The sequence below is a fragment of the Macrotis lagotis genome, chromosome 2 (assembly GCF_037893015.1).
Source record: "Macrotis lagotis isolate mMagLag1 chromosome 2, bilby.v1.9.chrom.fasta, whole genome shotgun sequence".
Lineage (NCBI taxonomy): Eukaryota > Metazoa > Chordata > Mammalia > Peramelemorphia > Peramelidae > Macrotis > Macrotis lagotis.
The window spans coordinates 161,423,086-161,441,380 of NC_133659.1; the positions used below are offsets into that span (position 1 = coordinate 161,423,086).

The following is an 18,295-nucleotide window of genomic DNA, read 5'->3' on the forward strand; positions in this document are numbered from 1 at the left end:
TTTTGTATCCAGAGAAAAGATTATTGACTTTGAACTAAGACCACAGACTATTACCATCAAATTAGAAAAAAAATCATACTATTATTTAATTTTACTATCTCATACTTTATTTTTCTTCCTTAAGGATATGATTTCTCTGTCATCAAAGTCAACTGAGATCAATGCATAACATGGAACCAATGTAAAGACTAACAGAACACCTTCTGTGGTGAGTGGAGGGAGGAAAGCAAGAGTGGGGGAAAATTTGTAAAACTCAAAATAAATAAAATCTTAAAAAAATAAATTTAGAGCAAAAAAATTAAACATTTTTTAAGAACTATGCTCTTGGTATTTAATGATTATAAGGCACTGGGGTTGCCCCCAAGACCTCTGTGAATGTGCAGAGATGTCACCATCATGGCGAACTGTTCCCTGGTCTTTCGATGTTTTGCATAGAAGTTGACCAAAACTGTGAACCAAATCACATTACATCATAGGTTTTCTATTGAGACTAATCCAAGTCCTTGAAGCTTCTCCTGTGACCTAATCTGGTTCTAAACTCCAGAGCACCCCCAAATCCAGTGATACCTTTCTGATGTATTACACAGAGTCTACACCTCCCTTCCCCTTATCAGGTTCAAACCATCTTGGTATTTAAACAAAGGATTTTTTCCTGTTAATGAGGGTGGGGTATGACTTGGTAGATAATACCAAGGATATAAGCAAATAGTGAAAAAAAATTATCTTCCCTCAAGTTTTATAAATGTGCTTTGGTCCAACTAGTTCCCTAATTGCTCTCCTTAGGTTTGGCTTAAAAGTTCCTGATCTCAGGCATTCCCAAACCAGAAAGGACCAGAAAGTATTTTTTTTCCTCTTCTTAAGACTTCATTCTCCACATGTGACTCTATTTAGTTTCTATACCCTTTACTTTAGACTACTTCTGCTTTTAAATATCAAAGATAATTGACTTCTATTGTGACTCCATGATCATCCACCTACCCTAGAGGTAGTAGGGAGCAAATAGAATTTACTGAGAGAGGGACATTGTCATATCTGTGTTATGAAAAATAACTTTAAAACTTTGGCAGCTATGTGAAGGATGAATTGGAGTGGGGAGAGCCTGAAACAAGGAGGCCAATTAGAAAGTCTTTGCAACCAACTAGACAAGTGATAAAAGGTCTTGAACTAAGGTTATAACCCTGTGAGTAAATAGAAGAGATCATAAATGAGAGATGCCATTTTTACAAATATTTTTTCATTTGATCCTCATAACAATATTGTGAGATATTTACACTTGTAGACTAAAGTTAAATAATTTGGTCAGAATCACATGGTAAGTTTCTGAAGCTGACAGATAGTACAAATTGGATCTTGATTTATTATTTTGCTGATTTTCTAGACTTACAAAAGTGATGGTTTGATGATCAACTATAATTGACTGACTTTTCAACTGTACAATAATAAACAAAAATTCTAAAGGACTTGTGCTGGAAAATACCATCCACATTCAGAGAAGGGACTATAGGGTCTGAATCAGAACAAAATATACTATTTTTCATTTTTTTTAATTTGTTTTATGTTCTCTGTTTTTCTCTTTGATGATTATATTTTATTTTTTTCTTCTGATTCTTCTTTCACAGCATGATTAGTCTGGAAATATATTTGTCATAGCTATGCATATATAGCCTATATTAGATTATTCTCTGTCAAGTGGAGGGTAGGGACAAATGAAGGGAGGGAGAAAAATACAGAACTCAAAACCTTGCAAAAAAGATTGCTGAAAATGATCTTTATATGTTGTTGAAAAAATTTATTTAAATAATAAAAAAAACTGTGGAGAAAATAGTAAGAATACAGATTAAACTAAAAAGTAATATTGTGGATATTTTTTATAGAAAGTCAATTAATGAGATTCCAATATTGAGATTCTCTGTTATTTTGCTAACTTCCAGTGTATTCCTAGATTTATTTCATATAGAAAAATAGAAAAATTGAACTCTTGTGAAACATAAAACTTTATCAATAAGAATGATAAAATTGATTCCATAACATGTGATTTCAGGTAAAGTGCTGCACCCATTTCACAAATCATTCACAATCCAGTGACTAAAGCCTAAAACCCTATCTTTGCTATTCCTTTAATTTAACACTTTGGGAACCTCTTAAAATACATGATATTATCACTCATTTATCCCAGTGTCAGTTAATTTCAGATTCTCTTTTTCTGGACTCGGGAGATGTGGTAGGTTCTAACAAGAAAAATATATGTCTTGGTATCCAAAGAGGAGGACTTTCAAGCCTCTACTATTTAAACTCTTAAGACTTTAAAGATGAACTTTATACACCTATCTCTAGTTAAGAATGATTGAAAACTATCTGAAGATGATCCACACAGAGATATAAAATTGTTTTTAGGGGTACAGTAAATATGAATGGGATGATTGGTCGGAGGAGAGTAGAGGGAAATGAAGAATGGGATGACTTTTGTATGAGGCAGGATTCAGTATTAGAGAGAACAGTGCTGGGGTGATTTAGACTGGAAGGACTTAGAGGATGGTGATGAGGGTCTGGACAGTTCATCAGGAGTCAGTGAGTAGGTGATTCTTTTTTTTTACTGTATGACAAATTAATTTTTTTCATTTTTAAAATTTATTAATTTTTTTTAATTTTACTATTTTCCCCTCTAATCTTGGTTCCCTCCCCCCACCCCACCCCCAAAGAAGGCAATCTGTTAGTCTTTAGATTGTTTTCATTCTATCCATTGGCCTAAATTGAATGTGTTGAGAGAGAAATCATATCTTAAGAAAAAAATTAAAAATATAAGAGATTGGAAAATTACATAATAAGAACTTTTTTAAAAAATTAAAGGTCTTTGGTCTTTGTTCAAACTTCACAATTCTTTCTCTGAATACAGATAGTATTCTCCATTGCAGGTACCCCAGAATTGTCCCTGATTGTTGCACTTAGGAAATAAGCAAGTCCATTAAAATTGATTATCAACCCCATGTTGATGTTAAGGTGTACAATGTCCTTCTGGTTCTGCTCATCTCACTCAGCATCAGTTCATGCAAAGCCCTCCAGGCTTCCCTGAAATCCCGTCTCTCCTGGTTTCTAATAGAACAATAGTGTTCCATGACATACATATGCCATAGTTTGTTAAACCATTCCCCAATTGATGGACATTTACTTGATTTCAAATTCTTTGCCACCACAAACAGGAATGCTATGAATATTTTTGTAAAAGTGGTGTTTTTACCCTTTTTCATTATCTCTTCAGGGTATAGACCCAGTAGTGGTAATGCTGGATCAAAGGTATGCACATTTTTATTGCCCTTTGGGCATAATTGCAAATTGTTCTCCAGAAAGGTTGGATGAGTTCACAGCTCCAGCAACAATGCATTAGTGTTCCTGATTTCCCAATTTTCTGACTTCCAATTTTCCCAGCAGTTTTTATCAAAGAGAAAATTTTTATCCCAATAGCTGGACTCTTTGGGTTTATCAAACAGCAGATTACTATAATCATTTCCTGTTGTTGCACCTAGTCTATTCCACTGGTCCACCACTCTATTTCTTAGCCAATACCAGACAGTTTTGATGACTGATGCTTTATAATATGATTTTAGATCAGGTAGGACTAAGCCACCTTCTTTTGCACTTTTTTCATTAAATCCCTGGAAATTCTTGACTTTTTTATTTCTCCATATGAATTTACTTACAACTTTTTCTAACTCATTAAAGTAATTTTTTGAAATTTTGATTAGTATGGCACTAAACAGGTAGTTTAGTTTTGGTAGAATTATCATTTTCATTATATTATCTCTATGTATCCATGAGCAGTTGATATTTGCCCAGTTACTGAAATCTGATTTCATTTGTGTGAAAAGTGTTTTATAATTGTTTTCAAAAAAGTTTCTGAGTCTGCCTTGGCAAATAGACTCCCAAGTATTTTATATTGTCTGAGGTTACTTTGAATGGGATTTCTCTTTCTACCTCTTCCTGCTGTATCTTGCTAGTTATATATAGAAAAGTTGAGGATATATGAGGGCTTATTTTATATCCTGCAACTTTGCTAAAATTGCTAATTGTTTCCAGTAGTTTTTTAGATAAGTTCTTGGGATTCTCTAGGTACACCATCATGTTATCTGCAAAAAGTGAGTTTCCCACATCTCTTCTGACATTGATCACTGTCCTTTCTGGTCATATTGGCCAGTCTGAGAGGTATGAGGTGGTATCTCCAAGATGCTTTAATTTGAATTTCACTAATAAGTAATTATGTAGAGCAATTTTTCATATGACTACCAATCGCTTTGATTTCCTCATTGTAAATTGCCTCCACATATCCTTTGACCATTTGTCAATTGGGGAATGGTTTGTTTTTCTTTTTTATAAATTTGACTCAGTTCTCTATCTATTTTAGAAATGGGTCCTTTGTCAGAAATACTAATTGTAAAAATTTACTACATTTCTTTTGATCTTGGTTACAGTGGTTTTGTCTGTGCAAAAGCTTTTTAATTTAATGTAATCAAAATTATCTAGTTTGTTTTTAATCATGTTGAATAGTAGTGGTGATAATGGGCATCCTTATTTCACCCTGATCTTACTGGGAATGTGTCTGGCTTATCCCCATTGCATATAATGCTTGATGATGGTTTCAGATAGATCTTGCTTATCACTATAAGGAAAAATCCATTTATTCCTATGCTCTCTAGTGTTTTTAGTAGGGATGAGTATTGTATTTTGTCAAAGGTTTTTCGGCATCTATTGATATAATCATATGATTTTTTAATAGATTTATTATTATATAGTTAAATAAATTAACAGTTTTCCTAAAATTGAACCAACCTTGCATTCCTGGAATAAATCCTACTTGGTCACAGTGTATTATCCTAGTGATAACTTGCTGTAATCGCTTAGCTAAAATTTGATTAAAGATTTTTGCATCTATATTCTTTAGAGAGATAGATCTATAATTTATTTCTTTGTTTTGACTCTTCCTGGGTTAGGTATCAGAAACCTATTGGTGTCATAGAAAGAGTTAGGCAGAGTTCCATCCTCATTATTTTGCCAGATTTTATATAGAATTTTTTATATTATATATTATATAGACTTTTTTATTTTACATAGACTTATATCGACTAGACATAAATGTTTGATAGAATTCACTTGTGAATTCCTCTAGCCCTGGAGATTTTTTCTTTTTTTCTTTTTTTAATTTTTATTTCTTTTTATTGTTTTATTCTCATTTTGTACAAATGTTTTTTACATCAATAAAATATTCTTGTTTAAGAGTAAATGAAATACCCCCTCCCCCCCCCCCATAAATATAGACTTGCTTGAGTGATAAAGGGGAGAGAAAAAATTAAAATTAAAAAAAATAATAGTAATAATTGTAGGTATGGCCAAGTGGCTCAATGGATGAAGCACCAGCCCTGGAGCCACGAGCACCCGAGCCCACATCCAGCCCCGTAGACCCAACAATCACCCAGCCATGTGACATGCAAGCCACCCGATCCCCACTGCTCTGCAAAAACCAAAAAGAAGAAAAAAAGACCCAAAATAAAATAAAATAGTAATAATAGTAGGGGTGGCTGGGTGGCGGACAGAGCATTGGCCCTTGAGCCAGGAGCACCTGGGTCCAAATCCAGCCTCAGACAACCAACGATCACCCTGCCATGTGTCTCCAGGCAGGCCACCCAGCCCCATTTGCCCTGCACCCTCTCCCAAAAAATAATAATAATAAAAAATGTGCTTCAGTCTTTATTCCAACCCCAACAACTCTGTCATGGGTGGATCACATTCTTTATGGTAAGTCAATCGCAAAACTTACTTCCATATTTTTCCAATGTTGCCATTGCTGATCGCAACTCCCTCCTTTCTTATTTCTCCACCACCATGTACTATATTTTCTCTCTCCTTTCACTCTGACTCTGCTGTAGGGTAGCTGAGTGGCACAGCAGACAGGTCCCTGGTCCTGGGGCCAAGAGGCCCTGAGCCCACATACCACCCATTAGGCCTAGCATCCACCTGGCCCTATGGTCCTGGACAAGTCTTCCAATCCCAGCCCCTTGCAAGAAGTAAAAAAGAAAATGTGTTATATCTGATCACTCTCCCACCATGGTCCATCCTCTCCTCCTTTATTCACATCCCCACCCCTTCCCCCTGCTCCCCCCCTTCTTACTCCAGATGCCTATACCTCATTGAGTATATATACTGTTTCCTCTCCTAGCCACCTCTTATGAGAGCAAAGGTTCCCTCATTCCCCCTTGCCTCCCCCCTTCCATATCATTGCAATAGATCATTGTAATAAAGAAAAATCTTATTATATGAAATATCTTGACCTATTCCCCCTTTCCTTTTTGCTTTCTCCCATCACATTTCACTTTTTTTCTATTGACTCCATTTTTACACCATATTTTATCTCACCGCCAATGAGGAAGAAATTAAAGTAATAATTTGGAAGTATTTTGCTTAACTCTATGCCAATAAATTTGACAATCTAAGTGAAGTAGACAAATATTTACAAAAATATAAGTAGCCTAGATTAAATGAAGAGGAAATTAAAAACTTAAATAACCCTATCTCAGAAAAAAAGAAATTCAACAAGTCATCATTGAACTCCCTAAGGAAAAAATCTCCAGGGCCAGATGGATTCACAGGTGAATTCTATCAGACATTTAAGGAACAATTGGTTCCAATTCTATATAAACTCTTTGGAAAAACAGGTGAAGACGGAACTCTGATTAACTCTTTCTATGACACCAATATGGTGCTGATACCTAAACCAGGAAGAGTTAAAACAGAGAAAGAAAATTATAGACAAATCTCCCTGATAAATATGGATGCAAAAATCTTAAGTAAAAATCTTAGCAAAATGATTACAAGTTATCACTGGGATAATACTTTATGATCAAGTAGGATTTATCCCAGGAATGCAGGGTTGGTTCAATATTAGGAAAACTGTTAGTATACTTAATTATATCAATAACAAGCCTATCAGAAATCATATGTCTTATCAATAGATGCTGAAAAAGCTTTTGACAAAATATAGCATGCATTCTTACTAAAAGCCTAGAGAGTGTAGGAATAAATGGTTTGTTCCTTAGAGTAATAATCGGTATCTATCTGAAACTATCAACAAGCATTATATGCTACAGGGATAGGCTTGAGGCATTCCCAATAAAATCAGGGGGTGAAACAAGGATGCCCATTATCACCACTACTATTCAATATTGTACTAGAAATGTTAGCCTCAGAAATGAGAGAAGAAAAAGAAATTGAAGGAATTAGAATAGGGAAGGAGGAGACAAAACTCACTCTTTGCAGATGACATGATTGTATACCTAGAGAATCCCAAAAAGTAATCTAAAAAACTACTAGAAATAATTAGCACCTTTAGCAAAGTTGCAGGATATAAAACAAACCCCCATAAATCCTCAGCATTTCTATATATATGACTAACAAGATACAGCAGAAAGAGTTAGAAAGAGAAATCACATTCAAAGTAATCTCACACAAAATAAAATACCTGGGAGTCTACTTGCCAAGGCAGATTCAAAAACTTTTTTCAAAACAATTACAAACCAAAAATCAGATTTAAATACCTGGGCAAACATGAGCTATAAATGGATAGGTCAAGCTAATATAATAAAAATGACAATTCTACCAAAACTAAATGACTTGTTTAGCACCTTACCAATCAAAATTCCAAAAAATTACTTTAATGAGTTAGAAAAAGTTGTAAGTAAATTGATATGGAGAAATTAAAAAGTCAAGAATTTCCAGGGATTCAGTGAAAAAAAGTGCAAATGAAAGTGGCTTAGCCTTACCAGATCTAAAATATATTGTAAAGCATTGGTCCTCAAAACTGTCTGGTCATCAAACTGTCTGGTATTGGCTAAGAAATACAGTGGTGTATCAGTGGAATAGACTAGGTGCAATAGCAAGAAATGATTATAGTAATCTGCTGTTTGATAAACCCAAAGAATGCAGCTATTGGGATAAAAACTTTCTCTTTGATAAAAACTGTTAGGAAAATTGGAAGTTAGTATGGAAGAAACTTAGATTAGACCAATACCTCACACCCTATACCAAGAGAAGATCCAAACTGATACAGAATTCAGACATAAAAAACAATATTATAAGCAAACTAGAAGATCAAGGAGTAGTTTACCTATCAGATCTATGGAAAAGGAAACAGTTTTTGACCAAGGAAGAGATAGAGAACATCATTCAAAACAAACTAGATAATTTTGAATACATTAAACTGAAAAGTTTTTGCACAGACAAAACCACTGGCACCAAGATCAAAAGAAGTGTAGTAAATTGGGAAACAATTTTTACAACTAATATTTCTGACAAAGGACTCATGTCTAAAATATACAGAGAACTGAGTCATATTTTCAAAAAAACCAAGCCATTCCCCAATTGACAAATGGTCAAAGGATATGCAAAAGCAATTTACAGCTGAGGAAATCAAAGTAATCCATAATCATATGAAAAAATGTTCTAAATAATTACTTATTAGAGAAATGCAAATTAAAGCATTTCTGAGATACCACCTCACACCTCTCAGTCTGGTCAATATGACCAGAAAGGACAATGATGTTGGAAGGGATGGGGGAAATTGGGAACATTAATAAATTGTTGGTGGAGCTGTGAACTCATCCAACCTTTCTGGAGAGCAATCTGGGATTATGCCCAAAGGGCAACAAAAATTTGCATACCCTTTGATCTGGAAATAAGACTACTGGGTCTATACCCTGAAGAGATGATAAAAAGGTTAAAAACATCGCTTGTATGAAAATATTTATAGCAGACCTGTTTGTGGTGGCAAAAAATTGGAAATTAAGTGAATGTCCTTCAATTGGGTATAAACTGTGGTCTTCAAACTGTGGTATATGTATGTCATGGAACACTATTGTTCTATTAGAAACCAGAAGCAATGGGAATTCAGGGAAGCCTGGAAAGATTGCATGAACTGATGCCGAGCAAGATGAGCAGAACCAGAAAAGCACTGTACACCCTAACAGCAACATGGGGGTGATGTTCAACCTTGAAGGACTTGCTCATTCCATCATTGCAACAATTGGGATGATCAACCCTGATGGATTTGCTTATCCCTTCAGTGCAACAACCAGGGACAATTTTGAACTATCTGCAATGGAGAATACCATCTGCATACAGAGAAAGAATTATGGACTTTGAACAAAGACCAAAGACTATTATTGTCAGATTAGAAACAAAAGCATTATATTATTATGTAATTTTATTATCTCATACTTTATTTTTCTTCCTTAAGGATGTCATTTCTCTGTCATCACATTTAACTGAGATCAATGCATAACATGGAACCAATCTAAATACTAACAGAATGCCTTCTGTGGGGGGGTGGAAGGAGGGAAGCAAGAATGGAGGGAAACTGTAAAACTCAAAATAAATATCCTTTTATTTTAAAAAAAATTCTTTAAAAGCCAAACTAGTTGGAGCAGGGGAAGAGGAACTTTAGGGTAGAGGAACTTGAAAATGGAAGATGACAGAGTGATAAACAACAAGACCATAGGAGAATTGGGAAGAGAAAGAAGAACAAAAATCTATTAAGTACCCACTATGTGTCAGGCACCTATGGGTTAGGCAGAGAGCACCAGAGCCCAGAAATCAGCAGGCCTGGGGTAAGGACAACTCATCTTCCTGAATCCAAATTTGGCCTCAGACACTTATTAGCCATGTGTCCCTGGGTAAGACTTTTAACCCTGTATGCCTCAGTTTCCTCATCTATAAAAGAGAAATGGAGAAGGAAATAATAAACTACTTCAATATCTTTGCCAAGAATACCCCAAAATGGAGTCACAAAGACCAAACAACAACAAAACTTCATGCCTCTGAAATTATCTCATAGCTTCCCAAGCCAGTGGTCATTTTCATTTTTCTAATTTTACTATTAAACATGGTCATTAACCTGAACCACAGAGAGAAATATATGGAAATGCAGTTGACTCATCACTGATCTTGGAGGAAGGAAGATCTGGGGATGAATTCTGCATTCTACACTTATGCCATGAGTCACTCATCTCTCTGAACTTAAGTGTTTTCATTCAATAAAATCTGGGAAGGGAAGTCCTTTCCAAAATTGAACTGAAATCTTGTGATCATTTTCTGACCAATTACTAAGATAGGAACCAGATTTGACATGAATTCACTTCTATCAGGAATTAGGGTGGAGTGACCAGGACTGTGTCCTAGAGATAGGTTCAAATTCTATTTTGGATATATTCTGATGATGTATCCCTGGACAACTCACTGACTCTCTCAAAGCCCCAGACAATTTTCTAAACAGCAAGATGAGAAACCTTGGCTAGGCTGATCTGTTGAGCAAATTTCTCACCAAGAGTTCCCTTCAGTGATGATAGATGAACAACAGCAATAAAGATGATAAACTTTCACAGAATACTTCATATTACCTCCTTTGATAGGTGAGGAGGGCCTGACCTGGCTGCTGGGGCATGAGATGGATTTGTAAGTCAGAACATTAATGTTTTTTATTATCTACAGTGAGATATATGGCCTACATGAGAATCAATCCCTGTCACCTGCATGGGTCAGTCTCTACTTTGACCTTAATTTATTCAGGAGATCAAATTGAAAGGTCAGGAGACCACATGATGAATTCAGAATCACAAAATCTGAGCAATGAGAGGTATTTAAGCATTCCTCTAGTCCAAAAAGGACTCTCCATTATAATTTTCTGATTAATGGTGATCCAGCCTCTTCTAGATTCTAATTTTTAAGGAATTATTTTCTTCAGTGAATTTTTGTATCTCATTTTCTATTTTAGCAATTCTACTTTTTAAGGGGTCTTTCTTCTTAATGGCCAGTCTGTTTTTTATGTATTATTGTTTTCATTTTGTGTCTCCTTTACCAAATTATTGACTCATTTTTCATGAATTTCTTGCCTCACTCTCATTTCTCCTACCAACTTTTCCTCTGCTTCTCTTACTTGATTTTTAAAATACTTTTTGAGCTCTTACATGACCAATTCACATTTTTCTTTGAGGCTTTGGATGTGGGATCTCTGATATCTTTTGAGTGTGTGTTTTGATCTTCTTAGTCACCGTAGTAATTTTTATGGTCAGACTTTTTTCCTGGCTTCTCATTTCCCAGTCTATTATTTGATTTTAACTCTTCATAAAAGTAGGATTCTGCTTTGAGAGTGGAGGGCATACTATCTCAAGCTTCTAGGGAGTTTATTAACACCTGTTTTCAGATACTTCTAGGGACCTGCAAGTTTTCAATTCTTCCCAGGTGGTATGATATAAAGAGAGATATTAATATTCTCTTGGCCTGTGCTCTGGTCTGTGAGTGACCACAAGCACTTATTTCTGCCATGGAGTGTCTCTATTGTGAGTCCGGTGTGTCACTGCTCAACCTTGCATCAGGACTGTCACCTAGATTTGAGTAAGGACAGAGCAATAGAGTCCTGCCCCAGTTCCTCCAAAGATACCCCTGTGCTCCTTCTGACCAGCTCTTTGGCCTCTTACTGTAAGTGGAATGAGAGTTCTGGAAGTAACTTCTGTGTCTCTTGATTCTATGGTTCCCAAGGTCTGTTTCTGGTTTTCTGGAGTCCAGTCTGTTCTGGGGCAGCCAGACTAGACTATGCTATTCTCTTACCTTGGTGCAACAGACATTTCTGCTGACATTCTTAATTGTCTTGGGCTAGAAAATTGTTTTAATCCTTTTCTGTGGGTTTAGTTGCACTCAAATTTGTTTAGAGTTGGAGGAAGAGCTCAGACCAGTCCTTACCCTTATTCTGAAATCTTGGCTCAGCCCTCTCTAGCCTTTTCTGCTTATAGCCTCCAAGGAGGATAAATTCACTAATAGCAAAGAAAGCAGTTCTGTATGCCAAAGGGAAATAGTCATCTAACTGCATATATTGTGCCAAACACTGTACAAAGTACTTGATAATTATTATCTCATTAGATCTAGGAGAAATGATTCTTTCTCTCTTGTATTAATAGCCAATTATTCAATCAGAACCAAGGTTTTCCTATTTGCTCATCCAGAGGTATAGGGAATCTCTTTCAAATACTTACCAATGTCAAGATATAATCAACCAGATAAATATACAAGTGAACTCTTATCAAACATTTAAGGAAAAATTAATTCCTATTCTATATAAATTCTTTTAAAAATAGGAGATGAAAGAGTTCTGCCAAATTCTTTTTTTATGATACCAATGTGATGCTGATGCTTAAACCAGGAAGAATCAAAGCAAAGAAAATTATAGACCAATCTCTTAATGAACATTCATGCAAAAATCTTAAATAAAATTTTAGCAATGAGATTACAGCAAATTATTACTAGGATAATACACCATGATCAGGTAGGATTTATACCAGGGTAGGCAGAAATAGTTTAATATTAGGGAAAAACTCAACAGAGTTGAACATATCAATAAAAAAAAAGCAGATATCATATGATTATCTCAATAGATGCTGAAAAAAATCTTTGATAAACTACAACATCCATTCCTATTAAAAATAAAAGAAAGTTTAGGAATAAATGGAGCTTTCCCTGGAAATAATGATATCCATATAAAAATCATCAACAAATATTATATGTATTAGGGATCAACACAGAGCATTTCCGGTAAGATCAGGGGTGAAACAAGGATGCTTGTTATCAACATTACTATTCTATATAGTATTACAAATATAAGTTTTAGCAACGAGAGAAGAAAAAAATGGAAAGAATCAGAATTGCCAATGAGGAAGCAAAACTTTCACTCTTTGCAGATAATATGATGGTATACTTAGAGAATACTTGAAACAATTAACAAATTGCTGGATTAACAAATTCTAGCAGGACATAAAATAAACTCACATAAATCATCAGCATTTGTATAAATGAACAACAAAGTCCAAGAGCAAGAGATAGAAAGAGAAATTCCATTTAAAGTAACTATAGACAACATTAAATACTTGGGAATTTATCATCCAAGACAAACTCAGAAATTGTATGAACACAATTATAAAGCACTTCTCACCTAAATAAAGTCAGCTCTAAATACTTGGGAAAATGTCAATTACTCATGGTTAGCTCAAGCTAATATAATTAAAAATGACAATTCTCCCCAAATTAAAATATATATTCAGTGCCATACCATACTACCAAAAACGATTTTACCGGGCTAGAAGGAATAGTAACAAAATTCATCTAGAGCAACAAAACATCAAGAATAGCAAAGGAAATGACCAGAGGTATATCAATTTTATTGGTTTTCCCATAAAACCAGCTTTTGGTTTTATTTATTATAGGAGTAGTTTTCTTGCTTTTGATTTTATTAATTTCTCCTTTAACTTTTAGAAATTTTCCCTATTCAATTTCCTCCACAGATCTATAATATCTAGGCTTTTCTAGCAATCTATTTACCTCCTTAACTTCTTTCATTTTATTTTACTATTTGATTTATCTAAATCTGAGAGCTGGAGGTTGAGATCTCCCACAAGTAGAGTTTTACTGTCTATGTCTTTCTGTAGCTCTTTCAACTTCTCTTCTAAGAATCTGAATCTGTCCCATTGGGTGTGTACATATTTAGTATTGAAATTACTTTATCGTCTATGGTATCTTTTAAGGCTATCTATTTTTTTAGGTTTGTTTTTGCAAGGCAAACAGTTAAATGGCTTCCCCAAGGCCACACAGCTAGGTAATTATTAAGCGTCTGAGACCGGATTTGAACCCAGGTACTCCTGACTCCAGGGCCTGTGCTTTATCCACTATGCCACCTAGCCACCCCTGGGCTATCTATTTTTACAGCTGCTTTATCTGAGATAAGGAATTACTACCCCTGCTTTTTTCACTTCAGCTGAAGCAAAATATATTTTGCTCCAACCTTTTACCTTTACTCTATATGTATATCTCTGCTTCAAATGAGTTTCTTGTAAGCATCATATTGTAGGATTCTGGTTTTCAATTCACTCTGCTATCCACTTACATTTTAAGGGAAAGTTCATCCCATTCACATTCAAAGTTATAATTACTAATTCTTTATTAACCTCCATGCTATCTTCCCTCTGTATTTCCCTCCTTTTTCACATTACTCATATTGCCCAGTATTTTCTTTCTGAATACCACCACCTTCAGTGTGTTTGCACTCTTAAATGGACCCCCCTCCCCTTTTTTCCCTTTCCCTTTTCACCTTCTTCCCTTCCTTCTGTTAGTTCCCCTTTTTCTCCCCATCCCCATCCACTCCTCCCCCTTTCTCCTTTTAATGCTTGAAAGGTAAGATAATTTTCTTAACTTGATTAAGTGTGTCTAAGCTAACTTTAAGCCAAGTCTGATGAGATGAAGATTCAGGTGGTTTTCACCTCCTCCCTTCTTCCCCTCAATTACAATAGGTCTTTTGTAGCTCTTGATGTAATGAGATTTACCCCATTCAGTCTCCCTCCAACCTTGTCTCTTTACTGCCCCCCTTTTTAATCAGGTATTGTTTTCAAATCATTCTAACTGAGTCACAAAAAAGTTATGAGTGTCCATCACTCCTGGCTATGTATATTTGCTCTAATAGAGTTACAGTTCTCAAAAGTTATGAGACTCTCCCAAGTGGGCATATAGCCAGTTTCATCTTATTATATAGCAGTTTGTTTGCTTTTTTACCTTTTCATGTGTCTCTTGAGCCTCCTGTTTGATGTCCAAATTTTCTATTTAGCTCTGGTCTTTTCATCATGAAATCTTGGAAGTCTCCCATTTCATTAAATGTCCATCTTTTTCCCTGGAAAAGAAGGTTCAGCTTTGCAGGGTAGTAGATTCTTGGCTGCATTCCAAACTCCCTTGCTTTTCAGAATATCTCACTCCAGGCCCTTTGATCCCTTAATGTTGCTGTGGCCAGGTCCTACATAATCCTTACTTTGACTCCTTGATATTCAAATTTTTCTTTCTGGCTGCTTGCAGGATTTTTTCTTTTATCTGTTAGTCCTGGAATTTGACCACAACATTCCTGGGTGTTTTCATTTTAGGATCTCTCTTTCTGGAGGGGATTGATGTATTCTTTCAATAACTATTTTCTCCTCTGGTTTCATAACAAGGCAATTTTCCATCACTAAATCCTGTAATATTAAGTCCAGGCTTTTGTTCTCTTCAGTGTTCTCAGGAAGGCCAATAATTCTCAGATTCTCCCTTCTCAATCGATTCTCGAGTCCGTAGTTTTGCTGATGAGGTATTTTCCATTTTTTTCTCTTTTTTTGATCTTTTGGTTTTGTTTAACAATCTTGTTGTCTCATGAAGTCATTAGTTTCCACCTATTCTATCCCTTTTTTAAGAGGAAAAGATTTTTCTTCCTTTATCTTTTGCAACTACTTTTTTCAGTTGGTCCATTCTATTTTTGAAGGACTTTTCTATTTGCCCAAATGTAGTTTTGAGAGAATCATTTCCTTTTTTGCATTTGCTCAATTGAAGATCTGAGATAGTTATTCTGATTTTGTATTTGTCCAATTGCTTTTTCCAAGGATTTCTTTTCTTGTTGCAAGATTAATTTTCTCTTACAACATGTTAATTTTCTCTTGGGTTTCTTTTCCCAATTTTTCCAATAGATTTTTTTATTGCATTTTTTTTTTGCAAGGCAATGAGGTTAAGTGGCTTGCCCAAGGCAACACAGCTAGGCAATTATTAAGTGTCTGAGGCCAGATTTGAACTCAGGTACTCCTGACTCCAGGGCTGGCACTCTATCCACTGCGCCACCTAGCCACCCCTTTTCCAATTGATTTTTGAACTCCTTCCTGATTTCTTCGAGGAAGTATTTCTAGACTGGAGATCAATTCGTATTCTCCTCAGCAGTGCTAGATCTCTTTTGGTTAGAATCTGTCTCTTCTAAGTATTTCTCCATGGGCCCCCCTTTTTTCTGGTCTTTTTTCAACTTGTGTTTGGGTGGGGGAGAGCTGGCTCTCAGAGGTTTGCTTTTGAAGATCCTAGAAGCTTTGTTCACTTGGCTTAGTAACTCCAAGGACCAGCCAGTAGGAGGTGCTGGTTGCTTTCTCTGGAGTGAGCTCCTCAGCAGTAGGGTCAGATTTGACCTTGAATACTGGCCTGGGCCCTGGAGGAGGGAGTTAATCTCTTTCTGTTGAATGAACTCTGTTACCCTGAGGGGTGGGGGGCGTTGTTTATTGTTTGCTCTGGGCAACTAGCTCTGCTGAATGTATAGAGCTCAGGTCCCTGGCTCAACAGTTGCTCTCCAGGCATGATCTGAGACTCTGCTGGAACTCACCCTCCCATAGCTCTTAGCCCCTTAGCCAAAGACTGCAGCTAAAGCTGGATCTCGCACTCACCACTCACTCAAATCTCCACAGCTGAGGCTGACCCTCTGGCCTCCCCTAGCTGCCATTACCAGTGCTGATCCTCTGCTCTAGTCTCCAGGTTCCCTGTGCCACAGTGCCCTGAGACAGACCTTCTTGGTAGGTGTTTTTCTCCTAGCTTCTCTTTCTGGGTTTTGTTGATCGAATTTCTATTAAGAGGTTTCACTCATGTTATTTCTGAAGGGAAAGAGAGAGCACTATCACAGTGTCTGTCTTCTTTCTGACATATTGGCCAGAAGTCCTAAAGTATTTTTTGAAGAGATTTTTCATTTTGTTTGCCTGAGGTAGGAATTGTGATTCTTTCAGGAATAATATGTTGTGGGATTTGTCACAGATAAGAAAAATGGTATTTATGGCTCTGATTTCAATTAGACTAAATAGATCTTTATTAAATACTAGTGTGAAAAAGGCCCTGCACTAGACAATAAGGATTCAGAGATAAAAACATCATGTATGTGCAAGAGATTGAGGGTTTTACAGGGGAACTGGATACCAACAAATCAGTCCTATCCCATAATAGGCAGAAGAAATAGCCTCCTTTCCATCTTTCTCCTATTCATCTCCACCCATACATTCTTTCTTTACCTCATATTCAATATGGCTAAAATCACACTCAAACCCTCTCCCCCAACTCTCCCTCCTAACCTCCCAATTTCTTTTCATTGTACTCTTTCATTAAATAAGGCTTGAAGATATGGATGTCATCATTGACTCTTTTCTTTTCCATTCTAATTTTGAGCAATGATCAAGAAAGGAATTGCCCAGTTGAGATGAATATTTCCCAAAGTGAGTGATCCTGAAGGGTAATTTGCAGGCATATTCTTAAGAGGGCAAGGTGCTACCAGAAGACATTCACTCTAAAAAATAATAGAAGACAGGCATTGAAGGTGGTAATTTTAGGCTGTTGTGCAAGTTATTTGAGGAAGAAGGGAAATCTTGTAATGACAAGCACAGATAAAAATCTTTGCTAGGATCATTTGACATTACAGGGTTCAGAACTTTCATATTTATAGATGAGGGAATGGATATTTAGAGATATAAGATGAATTTTTATAGTCACTTGAGTCAGTTTGTACCAGTTCTGGAGAGATTGTTATATTTTCACCATGAGCATAATATGTATATATATATATATATATATATATATATATATATATATATATAATATATATATATATACCTTGGAAATTAGAAAAAGACTTGCTTTATTGGTTTCTTGGTTCTCTAGTCTAAAGAAAGCAATGAACAAATGTTAATAATGCAGATTATTATTATACTTTATTAATTCATAAAAGGTATGTCAGACTTTTTCCAACCTAAAAAATTAGTTGTTAAATATTTACAAACATATTGTCACATAGAGGGTATATTGAAGTATCAAGATTTGAACCCAGGACTTCTTGAATGGATAAAAAGTCAATACTTTCTCCTTTGCACCAGGATGTCTTTCAATATGGAAATATCATCAATGTCTTCACATAACATTTAGGATTTAAATGATTTTAATAATCATTTAGTTAATCTAATTCATTTAGAAATGAGGAAACTGAGACACAGCCTATAAGGAAGATTGAAAAAAGCAAAAGAGATAATCAGAACTTATCAATACATTTCCAGTGCTTTCTAAGTGCTCTAATTACAAGTGCAGGATCCTGTTTGCTTGTGTTTTAAAATAGCAATATTCTTTGAATGAAGAAGATGGTTTCACTAAATTCTCAAACCTTGATAAATATAGTTATTAAACAATTCAAATCCTCTGCTTTTTCTTTTCATTTACTAAACAACATTTTGTTTTTTAATTTGGTTTCTTGAATGGATGTGTTAGACCAGAAAGGAAATGTCCAGTGTAAGTTAATCAAGTCCCTTTCATAATGAAAATCCAATTTTGTGTATGCTCAGATTGCAGTTTTGAACTTAGAGAAAGAACTGTCTTATGGACTCATATGGGTCCATTCATCATTGAAGGGGTCAGAAAG

At 35.5% G+C, this 18,295-nt stretch overlaps 1 protein-coding gene and 1 pseudogene across 1 annotated transcript in view; one reads left to right on the plus strand and one right to left on the minus strand.

Moving 5' to 3' along the window:
- LOC141512014 (Fc receptor-like protein 4) overlaps positions 1 to 18,295 on the plus strand; it is a 122,737-nt pseudogene that overhangs the window by 26,369 nt on the left and 78,073 nt on the right.
- Positions 339 to 18,295, minus strand: part of LOC141510859 (Fc receptor-like protein 2) — a 52,106-nt gene continuing 34,149 nt past the window's right edge. Inside the window, 1 exon segment of the mRNA XM_074220288.1 lies at positions 339 to 448. Coding sequence (XP_074076389.1) covers positions 339 to 448 — 110 coding nt within the window.